This window comes from Chaetodon trifascialis, chromosome 23 (assembly GCF_039877785.1).
Source record: "Chaetodon trifascialis isolate fChaTrf1 chromosome 23, fChaTrf1.hap1, whole genome shotgun sequence".
Classification (NCBI taxonomy): Eukaryota; Metazoa; Chordata; class Actinopteri; order Chaetodontiformes; family Chaetodontidae; genus Chaetodon; species Chaetodon trifascialis.
Window position 1 is genome coordinate 838,552 of NC_092078.1, and position 20,321 is coordinate 858,872.

A 20,321-nucleotide genomic window follows, 5' to 3' on the forward strand; every position below is an offset into this window, starting at 1 on the left:
GGGCTAGGCACACTTTGATACGCACATCCAAGAAGGATCCAGTCCAGGTTATGTTGATGAAATAACTGGTATTTATTAAATACTTCCAACAAAAACAATTAGGGCAACTCAAAGAATGCAAGACAGTCTGTTGCTTTGTCAGTTTCAATAATAATAATAATAATAAAGGATCAAACAGATAAATCAGGATTCAAAACTCATGTGATTCAAGGAAAATCTATGCCCTCTCCTAGTTCCTCACCAACCCCCCCCCCCCCATTTCCTCCTTCCTGTCTATCTAACCTGACGTAGCTCCTCCCTTCCCCATGCAAGTGTCAACACAAAGGCCAGTGGGGTACTAGATAAATAGATAAATGAATACAAATGTAGCATTAACCATTCCAAAGAAGCTTTAGTAAAATAATAGAATAAGGAGAATAAAGGGCACAGTGACTGTGACATAATGGCTCCAACACGCCAGCCCCTAATTGCTAAATGCTGTAAGCATGGCAATTACAACAAAAATATATGGAGCCCAGACTACACATAAAATCATTTTACCACTGAAACAAGTGTTTCTACATTTTTTTTACTTGCTATGGTCTACTTAATTGTAGCTAGCACTTTGTGTACATTGTCTATTCATTTAGTGAACAAGCAACATGTCGAGTCTGGAATTTGACATCTCAAAGTCTTAATAAGCTGTTGTCGCTTCCAGCAGCAAGCACAGCTTGGTGATGGGTCTTTCAAGTTCTCCAAACTTTGTCTTGATACAGATGCTGCAAACCACACCTCTGGAATCTGCCATAGTTTTGATGATTCGTCCCATCAGCCATGAATTGCATGGAGCACTGCTATCCACCACAAGAACCAAGTCTCTAGAGCTTAAATTTCTTTTTGTAGTGTTCCACTTTTGACGCTCCTGCAGAAGAGGAAGATACTCAGAGGTCCATCTTTTCCAATATAGCTCAGCAAGATACTGTACTTGTTTCTATCTTCTTCGAGCGTGCATGTCCTCTTTCTTGAACAGACCTGGAGGTAAGATGAGTTTACCTTTGAGCTGATTAAGATGGTTCGGTGTGAGGGGCTCCAAATCATTTGGATCATCAGAGACAGAAGAGGGCGGTCATTTAGAATAGCTTCCACCTCGCACAAAGCTGTTTGCAGAGCTTCATCATCCATGGTTTGCTGTTTCAAAATTGACTGTAGGACATTCTTTACCTGATGAATGAGCCGCTCCCAGATGGTGCCGTGGTGGGCTCTGTATGGAGGGTTGAAAATCCACTTTATGCTGTTCTGCAGAACCACCTTTTGAATCTTTTCTTGGTTAAGTTGCTTCACGTCGTCTTTTAGTTCACGGTTGGAACTTACAAAATTTGTTCCATTGTCTGATCTTGTCTCACAATGGCTCCGACAAGTACCAACACCTCTCTAAAATACCCTCAATGTTCTCAGTCCACAGCAGAAATGTCTACGGTGTCCACCATTCTTTATTTCACATTGACTGTAACTGACATTTACTTTGGATTTGTAACCCTACAAAATGCCGTCTCAGGGCGTATTCACACCTGCCTTGTTTGGTTTTAACCAAACCAAAAAAATCGCTGGTGTGGACCTTTTGGCCAGGTGTGAATACAGACCTTCGAACTCTGGTGTGGACCAAACAGCTGGACCGAGACCCAGCCGGAGAGGTGGTCTTGGTTCTTTTTCCAAATGATCTCTGGTGCGGTTCGCTCGATATGTGAAAGCGACCACGCTCGGTCTGACCCAGTTCTAAAAATTATAGGCCTTTTTGGACGCTACAAGCTCCTGTTGCCATTATGTTGTGCCAAACGCCTCTGATGCTCTTAAAGTTCTGCAAACATTTGTAACTTTATGAAACAAATCAACATAAGCACAAGTGCAACACACTGAATCTCCACCCCCCAACCCCCCCACCCCCGTTACCCTGTGTTACCCTGCGTTACCCTGCCCCCAACCTTTTTGTCCAATGATTGAATGATCTTTGCACGCATATGGGTTTGTTGACAAATTATGGGGCTCTTGCAAAAATTGCTATGTGAAAAGGAGCCAAACCAAAAAAGAAACATTGTATTTTGGTCCGAACCAAAGACAGCAGACCAAAGGACTCTCCTGGTCTGAATACACCCTTAGTTTCCTGGTTTGATTGCGACCCACTCAGATTGGAGGCAGCCCAGCAGCCCCTGAACACCAGTGAGCTCTGTCTACCCTCTGCATGTTCTTCTGTCAACATGAGCTTGATGTGATTCACCAAAAAGCTCCCAGAAGGACGACATGCACTTTAGTCCAGGGGTCAGGGGGTCGGGGTCTCCCTCGTGGAAGTGGGAGCCCATTTTCAAATGTTGTACAATTTATACGAAGATGAGCTTGGATCTGTTTTGTAGTTTCATTGGTTCTTTCAACCGTTTGAGTAATCTTCTTCTTCTTCTGTCCGTTTCCTTCTTGCGGCCACGTCCAGCGATGTTGGCTGCAGTCCTAAAGGCTAGGCTAAGGCCACCAGGAAGTCTTTGGAGAACAAACATGAGGTCATTTATTTCCACACTGTTCCACTGCAGCCAACACACAGACATGTACCGATGGTGAGAGATCTGTCAATGTTGGCACTGTTCATTTTAATAAAATGCCGGGGCACTAATATTTTGGGCCACATCTCTAATGGATTCTGTTTGTCCGCTCGCTGTCTTTGACTCCTGGACAGTTGTGATAATGTGTTGAAGCTGCAGGGATCTTGTTGTTTAGGGAATTAATGACATAAATAAACAGCCACAATACGACACAAACATCACGTTATATCACGTTAGCATCAACATCGTGCACACTTTTCAGGCTAACTCAACAAACACTGACAACAAAAGAAGAAATCACACCGAGTGATAGTCAGACTTTGTGGGGATCAGGCCAGATCCAGGAGCTGGTCGTCATTCAGAAACCCGGGCATGGAGGAGTACAGCTCTCCCTCTTTCTCTGCCTCTGTCTCCATGGTGACATGTTTGTTTGTGTTGGCGTCGGGACTGATGTCCTTGGAGGCCAGAGATGTCTTCTTTCCCTCCAGCCAGTAAGTTACCATGTCACCTTTGCCCTGTTAAAGAGGAACAGATCCAGAGTGTCACTGGGCTGCTCCCAGTGCTCTCAGTGCCTGACAGAAGTGGATTGTGGTGGGAGTGGTGAGTGGCTCACCTTGACTTGCAGCATTCCTCTGCACTCCAGCAGGTAGCCGCCGATCTCCTCCAGCAGGTAAAAGGCACTGGAGCTGCACTGGATCTTCAGGGCTGGAAACAAACCCAGTTTGTGTGAGAACATTGTTTACGTCACTGCCTTTTTATTCAGTTCAGTTTGCTGAAAAGATGAAAACATCGGAGTCTTGTCTGATATGTTCTCTACAGACAATATTAAGTCCTCATCAAAACTGGTTGAGGTATTTTCGTTATTGGTGTAAAAATATTTGTTACTTCTTTGAAATTGGACTCATGATTCCTGGTCACATTATTCCGAAGTCACATTTTGTTGTGCAGAAAATATTCTGTATTTTCAGTCTGTTGATAATAAACACAGTACACTCACACATCATGCTGTCAAAACTGAACTTAATAATATCTATTTTTTATTCTGCGTTTGCGTGAATCACTGAGAACAGTAGCTAAACTAGGAGACACTTCTACAGGTGAGAATGAGGCTTGAAGTGATTCATTTGGGTTTGTTTTAGGGAGGACTTGGGCTCCACAGCCCTTTGCTCTGAGCTTGGAGCAGTTCCTGGTACTGCAGGAGTCCAAACATAAAATCAACTTGCCGTGAGGCTTTGTGCACCTTCAGCCCTGAGTTGTGTTTGGTTCTTTGACTCCAGGATGCCTACTTTGAGCTTTAGTTATTTTCTATTTTCTATCATTGTTGGAGTTTAAACACTTCTAATACTCCAGATTCTTTTGCTGACCAGGATGCTGCTATGCTCCAGCTGGCTCCTCCTGACTCACACCTCCTGATGCAGCCCACGTAGGCAGGCCAAAGGCTGAAACAGAGGGAATGGTTCAAACAGGAAGTCTAGCTAACTCGCATCGTAAACATCATTCACTGGTCCAGAACAGATTATCAAACCAAGAAGCTGATGGTTTCACACTGTCTGTTCACTGCTGCTGAAGATGGGAATTATTCCAAGAATTGCAAGAATATAAAGGTCAGCTTTTGTTTTCTTCTGTGTGCTCTCTGTGGTTCCCATGGTGCACTGAGCTGAGGCCGCATATTAAAAAGGTGAACCTTTGTTAACTCGGAAGCAACAAATAGCCAACAGCCGCCATCTCCATGCCACCGCTGAAACCACCTCTTGGAAACAATGGAAGCGACAGCTACTTGCAGTCTGATAGCGCCTCTGTGTTGACGTACAACTAAAGATGGAGGTTGCTAACAGGGACAATGTGAAACACATTGTTTCTTCTGGTTCAGCTGCCAACTGTCACAGCTCAGATATTTGGGTGTCTTTGCACCAATGAGGAGACTTTCAGATCGTTAGTGTGTTAGCAGTAGAGTGTTACCCAGGCTGGTGGACTCCATCCTGGACGCTGTGTTGACTGTATCTCCAAACAGACAGTAACGAGGCATCTTTGTCCCCACAACTCCCGCTACCACCGGACCTAAAGGAGGCACATTGAAACTTGAAGTTTGAAAATTGAAGTCTGAAGTCAGATTTTGATTTGTAAGATGTGTGTACATTGTTGAAAGCATGTGTACCAGAGTGTATCCCAGCTCGTATCTGCAGCTGTGTGTTGGGTTTGTGGGGGATCCTGAAGGTGCGACAGACGCCCACCAGGTCCAGAGCCATGCTGGCGATCTCAGAGGCATGGAGGATCCCGTTCTCCCGGGGAACACCGGACACAACCATGTCTACACAACCGCACAATGATACAGCCAACAACATTAAATCCTTCATGATGCTCATATTTTGTTTTAGTGCGTGTGTGTGTGTGTTGCTCACAGGCGTCACCGATGGTTTCCACCTTGTAGACGTCGTAGTTGTCGATGATCTCGTCAAACGTTGTGTAGAGCTTGTTGAGGAAGTCTACGACCTGGTACGGAGTGCTGCTGCTGGACAGCTGTGTGAAGCCCACAATATCACTACACACACACACACACACACACACACACACACACACACACACACACACACACACACACACACACACACACACACACACACAAAGAACATGAAAGAAACAGAAATAAAGCATGTGGACACTGACACATGTTGCCCAGTGATGGTCAAATACAGAAGAATAAAGATAAAGTAAATAAGTGTACACATATGCAAACAAGCACACTGGTAAATATTGAGTACTTGAAAGGAGCCAAAAGCTGATCTTTGTTTAATTGATTAAAGCGTCATTTAACTCATTGTCAAGCCAGCACAAACTTGTGTATGATGATGCTCGCCACTTCTTTTTTGAGATTTGTTTGTCTTTTATTGGACAGGAACAACCAAAGAGACAGAAGATGAAGACATGCAGCGCAGGGCTGGACGCCAGCTTAACACATCAGCTTTAATACATGGTGCACGCTTCAACATGTCTTCTTTGACATTGTGAATGGCGCCTCTACATTTAATCACACTCTCAGCTGGTAAGTTCCTACCTGAAGAAGATGGTGGCACTGACGTAACTCTGAGCCTGCAGAGGCTTCCCCTGTCGCAGGTCATCAGCCACCTGTTTAGGAAGCATACCTGCAACACAACCATGCAAATCTTTTAATCTTATTCAACCTTTATCTACCCAGAAATCCTCTTCAGGTACATTTGTCTCTTTAACCCAAGAGACCTGGCCAAATGGCCGCAAGTCAAGCATAGATGATGGACATCATCATTTATTCAGTCTGTTTCAGTTTTATCCAACTTTTACATCTATTTTTCAAATTCCCACATTTTTTATCTGCAAATTGATGACATGCAAAAAAAAAAAAAAAGGTGGATGGAAACGCAGTCAGAGCACAGTCACACAGAGGCTGAGAGGCATGAAGGAGAAAGCACGTTTCTGTGTTGTGAATGTGGACTTTGAGGTGAATTTGAAGAGCATTGAGCCGCAGACATGTGCACATAAAGGACGCCACCGTCGCTTTTTTCCCTCACTGCAGAAAACGTTTCTTTAAAAGGAAATAAAAAAACAGGTGGGTTTGTGTTTCTTCATGCATTCAACAGTGTGAGTGTAGAAGGTCAACTGGTCTTCCGGCTATTTTCAAAGACTTTGTAATCGAGGTCCACCTGTGCTTTGAATGTTAGTAATGTTGCACACCTCTGGCAGAGAGGGCAAGACAGAGAAAGTTAAGCCTTTGCTGTTTTGTGCATTCAGGGTTTACTTCTGAAAATGATGGCTGCTGTTTGTGGAGGTAGTTTGTAGACTGGTTGATTTAAGGTTGGCAGTCGTATAGATAACTGTAGAATCTGCACATGAACAGATGTTGCCTAAATGTTCCTTCCGGTGTTGTGTTTGTGCGTCGTACTGTATAGCAGCCTGTCAGTCCTCTGTTTCTCATGCGTCAGATCCTGAGTCCGCTCAGCCACCAACACCTCCAGGTGTTTACTGTACTTCTCCATCTGAAACAAATGGTGTTGCTTCTCCATGTTATACTGAGCTTTACATTTCTGCGTTCACATGATACAATACAGTATAGACAGCAGAGATATAGAGATGTGTGCACACTTTGTTTGCAAGTTCAATATTCCCAGATGGAAACTCTGGTTCACAGTGCAAAATTAGCCATAATTGCATGTTATAAAAGTAACTGAAAAAGAGGGTTTGGATTCAAACCAGATTTCACACTCAGTTGAGACTAGTTGCCTGATGGCGTCTTGGCGCCATTTCATTGGTCAGGCTTTTGTTTTCACTTGGCAAGATTCCAACACTGTTTTAGTTTTAGCTAGTTGTACCTATTAAACTGGCCGCTGAGTGTATGGAACAATAAGACAAAATTTTGATGATGTACCATTTCAGTATATTTGAGCTGACACTACGTACACATCCATTAATCAACACATATCACAAAGATGGGTCTACTCTATTTATGATGCAGGTTGTTACCAGGTTCATCATCATGTCCACTGGGCTGACTTTGATGGGGTTGATTCTGTGAATAAACTTCTTGATTTGTTCAAAGGTGGGTCGGTGGGCGGGGTTATTAGAGCGACATCGCCGAATCAGCTATGGAAACACACGGGACAGAAGACAGCACAAGAGGTACCAAAGAGATTTCTTGTGTTTGAAATGTTTCTCAAAAACAGTGAGTGGATTCACACACAAATAGTGTTCGAACGAAGGAAAAGTAGATGTTAAACTGTCAAAGAAAAGCAACATGTATATTTTTAATGGACATGAAACATTTCCATGTGTAGGTGAATGAACTGTTTCACAATGGTGTTGTCTATGTTTTCAACTGTGGACCTCACTCTGTAACCTCGGACATGAGGGCACTTTGATTTTGTAAATCCTGAAATCCAAATAGAAGAAAACAAAATGCCTGATGTGATGTTTGCCTTTGATATCAAATAATAAATAAGTTCTTTATTTTAAGAACAGACTGATTAGCATAAATGTCAAAAGCTAACCGAATCCTTTCAAGAGAGGGCAAACAGTTTCAGAGAACTGAAACTCTGTTAGCTTACAAACAAATGAAATAAAATTAAATTAGCACTCCTGTATCATCGTATTGTCCATCAAGCAATCAGTCAAACTTCATTTTTGCCGTACCTTTTACAGGTTACTGCAGTTCATCATGGACACATTAAAACAACTGGAGACTAATGCACAAGAAATAAATGTGATAAAATTGATTAAAGGCCAAAAAAAAAAAAAAATCCAAACCAATGTCCATCCATTGTTTATTAAATTTAAATAACAGTTGTTCCAAAGCAGAATTAGTCAGTGCTTACACACCTCGACGTAGTCGGCAGGACAGGGGCAGGTGTTGTCAGCTTTACTGCAGATCAGCTCCGGTAGAGGAGGACACCAGGCGCTCTCCAGGTTAGACTCCTCTGCCTGGAACACAGTCATTTATCAATATGTCCTCCATTTACCCAGTGATGCGGAGTGACAGGACAGTCAAACAAACAGATTATGACTTACTGGGATCGGGTCGCTGCGAGTGGCAATCTCCAGCAAAATGATAGAGTAACTGGGAAAACATACAGAGGTCAGCAACATGTGTGTGTGTGTGTGTGTGTGTGTGTGTGTGTGTGTGTGTGTGTGTGTGTGTGTGTGTGTGTGTGTGTGTGTGTGTGCATGAATCACACATTGTGGGTACAAACATGTCAGCAGACTCACATTGTGGTGACTCATCTGCCATTTGGGGACAATAAAACAGGTCCCCACAAAATAAGCCATCAGAGGGTCTACACCTGGTATGTGGTTATGTTGTGGTACCCTTCACCCTAAACTCGACCTCTGTCTATGAGGGCTGCCACTGAGTGCAGCCTTTCAGAACTACTATGATCACATTCCTGTTCTGATAGCATGTTGTGTGTATTAGTTCTGACCGAGCATAGCCTTTATATACTCTTAGGCAACTCAAACAGAAATGGTTATGATGAATGGTTAGGCTGTCTCCTGGGAAGCCATTGACCCCCCAGCAATGTCCCCCTAAATAACAAAAACTGTAGTTTTGTGTTTGATACCTGAACACATCTCCAGCCAGCGTTGGCTCCACATTAGAGTTCTGAAACTCAGGCGGCATGTACACCTCCAAAAGTCTCTGCTGATAGGTGGAAAGAGGCTCCGCCCCATCATCCCTGCGATACATTCTCAGGCCGTAATCTGAACCAATCACATTTCAGTCAAAATCAGAGAATAAATCAGCGTCAAGGATTTATTGTGCATTCCAGAGATGTCAACAAGTCAGATGATGTTAAGGAATAGGTTTCTGTCAGTGGATTTTTTCTGTTTTTCCTCCATTTAAATAGAGTAATAAACTAATAATGGTATTGTTCTGCATTCTCTTAGAAACACTCTCAAAGTGATCTAAACCGATCTTACATTCCTCATTGATGAGTGAACAATGCAATGCTACCTTGTTTGAAGGTATTCCTACATGCAGAGATGATCTCGTTTTGTTCAGTTCATTGGTGTCTATGGGATCCAGTGGCAGCTCCACTCATAAACTGGGGAGAAACAAATCTCCAGCAACAGTGAAGGTTTACTGCTTTAGCCTTGCTTTTACACCTCTGATGTAAAATTAATGCTACTAGTAGTATGACGCCGTGTGCATTGAGCATATTGGTACAATCATCACGGCACACATTCACATTGCCTGTTATTTTGCAGACCCAGCGGTCGTCTAGGACACAGTTCAGAGACTTGAGTCGGCCGTGACAGATCCTGTGCTGGTGGAGGTACGACATCCCTCTGGCGATGTCTGTAGCGAAGGAAAACCTGGCAGAGTGTATAAAACTGGGGATTATTTATTATTCTTTCCCAGATTTACCTTTTGTTTTGTTATATTGGGACAAAAAATGGGAAACACCAGTCCAGTAATGTCTGGAATTTTAATTAAATCTACTTTCTTTTGTAGCTGAGCTGAGATAAGATGTGCATGTTTGCGTGTCTACCTGAAGCCCCAGTTCAGTGGGATCTCCTCGTTAAGAAGAACATCGTTAAGGCTTCCTTTTGGGCAGTACTCTGTCACTATGGCAACATTAGGCACCTCAACACAACCGCCAATAAACTTGCACAAGTTGGGGTGATCGAGCTCCCTGGAGACGGAGAGAGAGACATGGTCAGTATAGCAAATTTGATATGGATGTCATGTTAGGTAATGAAGGACGGTGAGTGTGTATGTGAATGTTACCTGACTTGTTTGACTTCCTGTCTGATGGTTTTTGACAGAGAGAAAGTCTTTGTTTGAATCCTCTTGATGGAGACTGTCCTGCCATCACTGGAGGAGAAAATGATTGTTACATAATGTTCCCTAACAGTCTGCTGCCAGCTGTCTCCCCATCGTGAAAGACCTTTGGAGACACAACAAGGACTGTGTTTTTACATGTGAATTCTTTTTAGAACTAAGTGTCAATTCCAGAAAGCTGAGCAGGTTCCAGTCGTTCTAGATTGAAATCAAAGGTTGGCAAATTTTAGATGTTTTTTTTAGGTAAAGTTTGGTTGTCTTCAAACAGCAGTTTACATTAAGAAGTGTGGCTCTTCTTCTTAGATGAAGCAAGTTTTGGACAGGGGCGGAGCTACGGGTGGGCATGGGCAGGCGTACGCCCACCCAGTCAGAAATTCAAATAAAAAAAATTAAATAAAATGATTTTCATAGTTATGTCCCATATTATTAAAAACTCACTTGTTTGGGTCTCTGGTGCTGCCACACACACACAAAGTGTGAAACAAGACTGTCCACGCTTTTTGGAGTGAGACACGGATCTCTGTCAGCGCCCTGCCTGCAGCCTCCACACCAGCCTCCACACCAGCTTCCACACCAGCCTCCACACCAGCCTCCACACCAGCCTCCACACCAGCCTCCACACCAGCCTCCACACCAGCTTCCACACCAGCTTCCACACCAGCCTCCACACCAGCCTCCACACCAGCCTCCACACCAGCTTCCACACCAGCTTCCACACCAGCCTCCACACCAGCTTCCACACCAGCCTCCACACCAGCTTCCACACCAGCCTCCACACCAGCTTCCACACCAGCCTCCACACCAGCCTCCACACCAGCTTCCACACCAGCCTCCACACCAGCCTCCACACCAGCTTCCACACCAGCCGTTTGAATTCGGCGCTCGGTGTCTCTCCACCCAGCGCCACCTTCCCACAGATCCGCTGTCAGGTTATCAAAAGCACTGTGCTATGAATCATGTCCAGGTTGTTCTGTTGTTGGCTGTAAAGAGGAGCACAGATCGCTCCATCGGCTCCCAGCAGACAGAAGAGCACCGTGGACTGAATTCATTTTTCAAGGCATTGAGGTGCATGCCATGAATGATTTCTCTTCCTTCCTTCAAACTCCATTTAAACTGCATGTTTAACAGTCCAGTTTAATAATCATAATAATAATTACACTTTCTAGCGTAACACAGTAGTGATGTCGGCTGTGTGTCGGTATGAAGTGAACGATTGGAGCCAGAGAGCGAGCCCCTTTGGGCTTTTTGTTTTGTTTTCATATTTTTCTCGACTTTTTTTCGTTCAAGCCGCACGTGATTGGTCAAATACTTGATGTGTTGTGGCTTCAGTGTGTGTGTGCAATAAAGTGTGTGTGCGCACGCGCGCACACACACCTTATCAATTTTGGCGAAGTGGTGACTTAATCCACGCCCGCCCATCTATCACGTTCTGCATCCGCCACTGGTTTTGGAAGAAGATATTTGCTCTGCTTTAGTCTGTTCAGGCATTGTTGCAATAGTATTGAATAATTTTAAACAAAAACCCAGCCTGTCGCAAAAGTCCTACCTAGCAGCCTCAAAAAGATTGTTATTGAGTTAACAGCATGACTGAGGTGTAAATACACAGACAGGGAGCCAAACAGGTGGGCTTACTATATCCCAGTGCAGGTGAACAGTGCTTTTCTGGTGCCTGGTTGTCCCGTATAGGAGCTGAGACCAGTCACACAGCTGGCGTTACTGTTGCTGTTGCCTACCGGTACACTCATTATACTGCCCATGGTCATACGAGCGTCCTGATCTACAGAGGAAAAGAGGGACAGACAGAGGACTACACTTACTGCTGCAATGTAAATAATGGGTTTCTAACAGCATTATGAAATCATTTGGAGTAACCTGATCTAAATTTAATAGCAAATGTCAAAAGGAAAACAGAAACTTTTGTTTGATAACTTCTCAGACTGGTTTAGGCTGGTTTCAGACCAGTAGACAAACTCTAGACATATACAGACAAGTTTCATACCTGTTTAAACCAGTTTAAAGCCATCTGTTTTAGACCTAGTCAGACCAATGCCAGACCTGACCAATGCCTGATCAGTTTAGACCTGTTTCAGACCTCTTGTGACCAGGTAAGAACCTCACTGGTTTCTATCAGTTTCAGAGCTGACTAGTTTCAAGAAGTTTGAACTGGATTGTCATAATACCTTGTTTTATTGAAGAGAAGTCGATGATCCAGCTCTCATCCCACAACAGCTTCTGTTTCTGGTACCTCAGCCACTACACAAGTCAGATTTATGACCGATTTATAGGTTTTATTATTGTGTTATTTTTTAATTTTGAGTATTTTGCAGGGTTTCTGTTAGCGTATGTGTTGATGAGTTCTCACCACAGCAGTCAGTATGAAGCAGAGGCAGAGCAGGCTGAGCGGCAGGCCGATTGCCAGCTTGGCTGCCGCGGTCATGGGGCATTCACCACAGTCAGCTGGACAAGTGGAACAAAGCTCCGCCTCCTCACAAACACCATCTCCACACACTTAGAAGGCAGAAAAATGGATTAAGTAGCTTCTTGTTCATGTTTTCACGAATGCCAAGACCATAAAATTGCCTACATGTAACCTAATACCCACATATAATGGTCTCTGAAACCTAAACACAACAATTCCTGACCTTAGAGTAGACAGTACCTACACTTGTTATATTTAAACATGAGCAAGAGATTGCCTGCTCCATGAAGAAAATTTTTGTCCAAATATTAGTTTAAGGGAGCACTCTGGTAGTCAAGCATGAACCAGGGTGTCCCTGGATCACATCCAGCTGGGGATCTTTGGGGAGTATCATTTCCCATCTCTCTGTCCCCTTATCTCCTGTCATCTACTGTCAGCTGTTGTTTTGGGGCATAATGTGTCGGAAAAATTGGCCTAATGGTCTTGTTCATAAGTCAGGGTAAGATGCTGCAAGTGTTGGGATAAAGATGAGTCTAAGCGTGACAAGCCACAAGAAAACCAGCAACAAGTCTCCTGGGGGCATTTTGAGATATAGATACAGATTCCGAAAGTGTAGTTTCTAAGTTTTCCAATGATGTCTAACACCTGGAAATCTGAGAATATTTGAAGATGTGGCCATTTGAATGTAGGCACTCCTCAAACTAGTTAAGTGAGAAATCCAGCCTGAAAGATTCTCACCTGCCAGGGGGAGCCAGGTAACACAGTGCTGCTCATTGCATCTCATTTACACAAGTCCAACCCCCTACTGGTCCAGCTATCAGTGACATCTGGTATCTGTTAGCCCGCAGGACAGAAACTATTGTAGTAGTTTGAACAAAGGTTATCAAATGGAAATGGAAAATCTTTGTTACAAAAAACCCCTGAATAAAAATGAAAAACAAGAAAAGTAATACACTTAAGAGTTAGAAGGAGCAAATGTAGATACTTATTTACAGCGTCTTGACACCAAGCATCCCTGATATAAACAGAGACCCTGACGCCATGGGTCTTACCTCCTTCACAGCAAGAAGGTTGCCGGTTCGATCCCCGGGTCGGACGGGGCCTTTCTGTGTGAAGTTTGCATGTTCTTCCCGTGCATGTGTGGGTTCTCTCGGGGCACTCCGGCTTTCTCCCACAGACCAACACCATGCTCATTAGGTTAATTGGTGACTCTAAAATTGCCCTTAGGTGTGAGTGTGAGCGTGAATGGTTGTTTGTCTTGTATGTTGCCCTGCAATCAACTGGCGACCGGTTCAGGGTGTACCCCGCCTCTCGCCCGTTGACAGCTGGGATAGGCTCCAGCACCCTGCAACCCGAAAGGGATAGTCGGGTATAGAAGATGAATGAATGAATGTGTTGCAGATGTCAAAAAGAGTCCCACGGCTGTATGTGCTCATTGGGACAAACAAACGTGACGAAAACATAAAATCACTTGAACACACTGATAAAGACAAACATGTAGACACCACATTATAGGGACAGAGAGGAGTCGCTGCCTAATGCTATGCCTACGCTAATTTACTGTTGAATCTCCACACCCTCAACTAAGACCGACAATTTCCTCTAAAACAACCCAAATTCAAATACAAAGTTTATGGTTTTAAGGCCCCCAATACTGTTATTTGAAACATGGAGTGGCTTCTTCATGACTTCAACTTACATATTCTGCAAAAAAAAACGAAAATCACTAATTTTCAGATTTAAATTTATTAAAAAAAAATAATAATAATTTTTCTTTATTTGCACAACTTGTGCCGGGCCGACTTGTTGCTGGTTTTCTCGTGACGGGTCACAAATGTGAAGCTTCCATTTTACTGCTTATGTTCCAACTGTCACTTATGGTCATAAGTCCTGGGTTACAATCCAAACAATGACATTGAGCTAAGCTGAAACAGCCAAAAAGAGTCTCTGGACTCCACCAAAGTGATAGGGCTAGGGGCCCAGACAAACAGGGGGTCTAAGTGGACTGGATGAAGAACTGTTGGTCCTCTTTGACACTTCCCTGTGAACAAGTTCTAGGCATTCTGAACTGGGATGAGACCCTGGGGCAGACCCAGGAAAGACTGGAGGGTTTATTTGTCCCATTTAGCCAGGATTTGCTGGAGGATGTGGCTGGGCAATAGGATATTTAGTTTCACAAAGACAGATTTCTTTATAAACTAACATGACCTTGAACTTCTTTTGTCCCCATGTGATCAATAACCGTGGCTTTTACCAAAACTTGTCAGTCACATGACGCTCATGTTTGTTTCTATCGCCATGCTAGGAAGTAAAGCGGGGCAAAACCTGACATAACCTACCTACAGCAGGCTGCACAGTGCTCTTGGCCTCAAGAGCAACCTGCATGCGACCAACTCGTATGTGAGCGATGAGCGAAGTTAATCCAGGATGGACCAGAACCACCTGCACAACAAAGTAATGGGTTTACCTGGTCACTCAGGAACACCAGCCAAAAATGTGGAGGGTGGAATATAACATCAGAATAACTGAATTTAGGAACTTGAGCACATTAGGAGGAGAGTTTGAAACATTAGTGATATAGTGTATCATCTGCATACAAACATGCATCAGGATTTTTGTATCAAAATATAAAAAGTGTGTGACTTAATTTTGCAATTTGTAGACTGGTACATACACTAGGGAGCCAAACCCCAATCACATTACTAGTGTTGCTTTCATCAACAAAAATTTTGACTAAATATTGTCGTCAACGAACCTTTATCACGTGACGAAAACGAGACAAGACACAAAGTAAATGCTGGTCATGTGACGATAACTAGAATTAAATATATAATGCAATATTGTTGACAAATAAAAACGAGACTAAATGTGGTTCATAAGATAAAAACTCTGCTAAAATGTTTCTTCATTTTCATTGACTAAAATGAGCAGAGACGAAATGTTCTAACATTATTTCGTCTCGTTTAGTTGCGTTGTTCTTATTAATTTGTAGTATTTCTGTTTCCTGTGTCTCCCTTCAGGGGCTGCATCAGGTCACACTGCACCGCCGCAGGCGACGTCACGGCATTAGTTCCCATTTGCGGCATTATTTAGAAGATGCAGCTGCGGTAGGTTAGCGTTAACGACAGACAGCTGACAGAGAACGGGACCAATGGCCGGCCAGCCGGCTTTGCCCGGTAAAATAAATATGTTGTAAACTCAAATCAGAGTGTCTTCCGTGTCTGGAATGGATGTATTCTTGAGTCTATAAGGTAACAATAATATAATAAGACAACCTTGTTTGAATTATGAAATGGGTTTGGCTAAAAGAACATTTTGGTTTTGTCTATACTACGAGGTACCTATACTATATTGACTGGGTTAAATAGAACAACATTACTAAAAAGAGACTAAAATGCAATTTTCATTGACTAAAACTAGACTAAAATGTCATCAGTTTTCGTCGACTAAAACTAGATGGAAGCAGTCACGGATAATTCTGACTAAAATAAGGCGAAAATGCTCAGACTTTTAGTTGACTTGACTAAAAAGAGTATGAACGTGACTAAAACTAATTTAAACTGAAATGACAGCTTGATACAAAGACTAGACTAAGACTAAAATTAAAACAGGCTGCCAAAAACAACACTACACATCACTACTCTACAAATGCACTGTGACCATTCTCTAGATGCTCCTTGTGAATCAAAGGACAAAAGAGTTGGCACACTGGACTCCCAGTTATACCTAATGAGCTCTGTATTCTTGACAATGCAGGATGCACTGCTCCACCTCAGGTGTGACAAGCTTGTCAATGCAGATATTAGGGATACATCCTATTGCTGTCACTTACACTAGTGACTGATTTAATGCTGTTATTGAATTAATTAAACAACCTTTTCCTACCAGTACCTTCTATCCAGTCATACAAGGAGAGAGCCCTCCTTTGAATTCCCCAATACTGAGCTTTCTTCTGTCTAGCCCTTATGTTTTAAGACTTTATGGACTTTATTCAGAGAACTTTGGCTAGCTCCAAAACCATTGCTCTTTTGAGACGACAAAGCAAATTGAGAAACTGCAAGTGATATTGGGCTGTACAGAAAAATGGGACATGTGAGTGGGTTACTTTGGCAGTCCAGTTGGTCTGGGTCATCTTGCCAGATGTAGAGATGGTGTGTGTGAAGATTTTTCCGTCGTCAGGAATCCAGGGACCACAGATGCTCTCTGACGTCTGAAATTTGGTTTATCGAATATTTATTGGTTTAATGTCCTTTTATCTGTTTTTTTTTTTTTTTTTACAGTTAAAAGTTATTGAAATGGCTGTTATTTAGAGGATCCTTGTTGTTGTAAATACTAACAAATTAAAATAAGTGAACAAGGCTTCTCTAGAATAAAGCAGAAGATTTAGACATTACTACAGTTTTAAAGAAAGTGAATTCAAATCAGAGTATGTACCATGTATCCCAGTGGACAGGAGTGGATGTTAGCGTGATGAATGCAGCAGTTTTCTTCACCAGCCTCATTCCAACTGGCTGGACAGTCATGGTGTTCGCAAAACTTTTGAGCAGCTTGAGCATTCACTATGGAACTAAACACATAAACACAACAGACTTCAGACCAGGATAAGATCCTGTTTGGATCCCAGTAGAGCTTAGTTGTCCAGTCTAAAACATGTTAAAAGAAGTGTCAGTTGGTTTGATTTAGATACAGTATAATTTAATGGTAACAAATGTATTAACCTGTTTGTAAAGATGTGGTTTTCAATAGCCCAGTGGTAGAAAGAGTCCCTGGCTGTTACTGAGTACGTGACGCTGAAGACCTCATCGGTCTTCACCGTCTCTGGAGGACGGACCACCCAGGCCATCTCCAGACCTGGCCGAGAGGCATAAAGTCACAGAGAGAGAGAGAGAGAGAGAGAGAGAGAGAGAGAGAGAGATTATTGTCCATTGAAATTAACCGGCAGTCAAACAAATAACCATAGTTTCATTCAGCTATAATGGAAGCTGAAAGCTTTCTATATACTTTTTACAAATTTGAATTCATAGAGCGCAACTGATGGTTAAACCAGGGAAAGAAATGTGCTTTATTTCTGTAATATTTACTGACCTGTATGGAAGAGCTTTACTTTATTGGTTCACTGGAGTAATTATGTTATAATACTATGAGATCAAATTACAAACTTGTCAAAAGAAAATTACAGTTCAGATATATATATATATATATATATATATATATATATATATATATATATATATATATATATATATATATATATATATATATATATATATATATATATATATATATTCCTAGAGTACAGTTTAAACCAACTGCAAAGACAAGATCAAAGAAAACTTCCTTTGGTTAATAATAATGAAAGATTTAGAGTTCACATACCCTTTACTGCTCAATGCTGGATATCAAACTCAAATGCTTGTAGAGTTAAAATGTGTCAAAAACTATAAAGCAGTCCATCAGTGCTTGTTTGTACCTGTAGAAGCATTCAGAGCCGGCTCGACTGCACATGAGAAAAGAGGAAACCAGGAACAGGGACTGCAGTTATCACACAGACTGTCAGATTCTCACCCCCACAGTCGATCATGTTGTATTCGTTGGGTTTGTCCAGAGGCCAGCAGTCGTACTCGCTGTTGTCCAGATCGTGCCAGCAGTGTGTCGGACCAACACGGCAAACACACACCTGGAAACAACACAGCCGAGCCGAGTGATCATCGAGCAGAAAGAAAGAAGTAATGATTGATAATCCACTAATAATCCAGCTCCACCACGAGCACGCACGCACACAAGCATTGACAAGCATAATATAAAGATGAATATGAATTTGGCTTCAATGAGACAATGAAGGCTATAAAGATCCATCGAAAGTAGTTCATCATCATTCAATCATTTTACTGTTTCCCGAGTAAAGACAGTAAATAAGACAAATAAGAAATCGCACTTAGCAGGATTTTATAACTATGAAAGTTGTAAATTTCAGTGAAAACTATTTTTCTCTTGAATATTAGGCATAAAATCTTCCTCAGAGTTCACACCAGTGGCTTTGCTGCATTTGATGAGCTGCTTCACTACAACCTGCAGGTGTTTTTACACTTTTGATAAAGACAAGACCAAGCAGAATTCACCAGAAATTCATTCTGGAGACCTTCACAATGAAATGCACACCAGGCAGCATCACCATCAGCAAGATTTGCTGATGACATGAAATATGGCCAATTTACCATAGTTTCCTTATTTTCTTTAAAAACCTCCTAGATTTATTTAATCAATTAACACTTAAATGAGCTAAAAGCAGGTATTAGATTTGAAGTCTTACCCAGAGCAGTAACCAGAATCTTTGTCTTTTCTTCATGTTGCTGCTGAAGGACAGACAGACTTAAGGGACATCTGCAGCGTTTGAGCCGCTGAATCCGGATTCAGTGAGACTCAGTAGAGCAGGAGGAGAAAAGTGGGGGGTTGGTCAGGAGACAGACAGACAGACAGACAGACAGACAGACAGGCAGACAGACAGACAGTGAGACAGACAGACAGACAGACAGACAGGCAGACAGGCAGACAGGCAGACAGACAGACAGGCAGACAGACAGACAGTGAGACAGACAGACAGACAGACAGACAGACAGACAGACAGACAGACAGACAGACAGACAGACAGACAGACAGAGTGCACAGTTTAACATGGAGTTGATTGTGACGTTTGCTGTCCTCTGGTGGTGACTTCTGTGACTGCACTAATGTTGCTTTTAATACGAGCAGTTGCGGTGTTTGTTTGTCGCCATCTATCAAGTAAAACTGGGACAGAGAACAAAAAAACCAGAGTCCATAGTTAATCTCAGTGTTTGTCCGTAATGCAGCTGCGAACGTACCAGTAAGTTACCAATAAGTCAGAAATTTACAGCTGAAACAATTAATTGATTTAGATGATCAACAGAAAATGTATTTGCAGTTATTTTGAAATTCAATTAAAGTATGTCAGTATAATCAGGAAACTATATTTGAAGTATTAAAGTAAAAGTACTGCGTGCAGTAAAGTGTCCCCTGTGTCTGGTGTCCTGTTTGTCCTCTGGTCTCTTTAGATCATCGTGTCCTCTGTGTCTGTTGTCCTCTTGTCTCTTTAGATCATTGTCTCCTGTGTCTGTTGTCCTCTTGTCTCTGGTCTCTGTAGATCATTGTGTCTGCTGTCCTCTTGTCTCTGGTCTCTGTAGATCATTGTGTCTGTTGTCCTCTTGTCTCTGGTCTCTGGAGATCATGGTGTCTGCTGTCCTCTTGCCTCTGGTCTCTGTAGATCATGGTGTCTGCTGTCCTCTTGTCTCTGGTCTCTGTAGATCATGGTGTCTGCTGTCCTCTTGCCTCTGGTCTCTGTAGATCATGGTGTCTGCTGTCCTCTTGTCTCTGGTCTCTGTAGATCATTGTGTCTGTTGTCCTCTTGTCTCTGGTCTCTGTAGATCATTGTGTCTGCTGTCCTCTTGTCTCTGGTCTCTGTAGATCATGGTGTCTGCTGTCCTCTTGTCTCTGGTCTCTGTAGATCATGGTGTCTGCTGTCCTCTTGTCTCTGGTCTCTGTAGATCATGGTGTCTGCTGTCCTCTTGTCTCTGGTCTCTGTAGATCATGGTGTCTGCTGTCCTCTTGTCTCTGGTCTCTGTAGATCATGGTGTCTCCTCGTTCATGTCTCAGCAGGACGTTCCTGTTGTTGGTTGAGGTGGAGAAATGTGGTCACGATGAGCCCAAAGTGACGCCTTCACCGTGTTTGTTTGGTCCAAAGCTCCACATGATGACAAACACATTCAGATCATTGAGAGGAAAAGCAGCCAATCAGACATGAGAGAAGATCAAACATCACGTGATTCCACAGCAAAGATCAATGACACCATGAAAACAACAGATGATCAATCATTTTCTGTCAGTTGACCCATGGATTAATCAGCTAACGGTTTCAGCCGTGCTGACACATCATATTTATACAAAACACCTTTGAGAAACTCTTCATGTGTTTCTGAGTAAAAATCTTAATCGGTGAAGTGACTGAATGTCAGACACATGT

The 20,321-nt window shown here is 42.7% G+C and overlaps 1 protein-coding gene across 1 annotated transcript; it reads right to left on the reverse strand.

The window, feature by feature from the left end:
- Positions 1-50: 50 nt before the first annotated feature.
- On the reverse strand, positions 51-18,700 carry LOC139351236 (atrial natriuretic peptide receptor 1-like). The gene is made up of 23 exons (XM_070993034.1): positions 18,597-18,700; positions 17,852-17,963; positions 17,005-17,137; positions 16,721-16,853; positions 16,392-16,496; positions 14,626-14,728; positions 12,230-12,375; positions 12,048-12,120; positions 11,500-11,644; positions 9,814-9,900; positions 9,575-9,718; positions 9,277-9,398; positions 8,645-8,783; positions 8,097-8,145; positions 7,908-8,009; positions 7,056-7,175; positions 6,478-6,571; positions 5,617-5,704; positions 4,964-5,103; positions 4,720-4,872; positions 4,524-4,622; positions 3,178-3,269; positions 51-3,079 (listed from the first exon to the last, which is right to left on the reverse strand). Exons 1-23 carry the CDS (start codon positions 18,630-18,632, stop codon positions 2,894-2,896), a joined length of 2,601 nt encoding a protein of 866 aa, XP_070849135.1. The 5' UTR covers positions 18,633-18,700; the 3' UTR covers positions 51-2,893.
- Between the last annotated feature and the right edge of the window lie 1,621 nt (positions 18,701-20,321).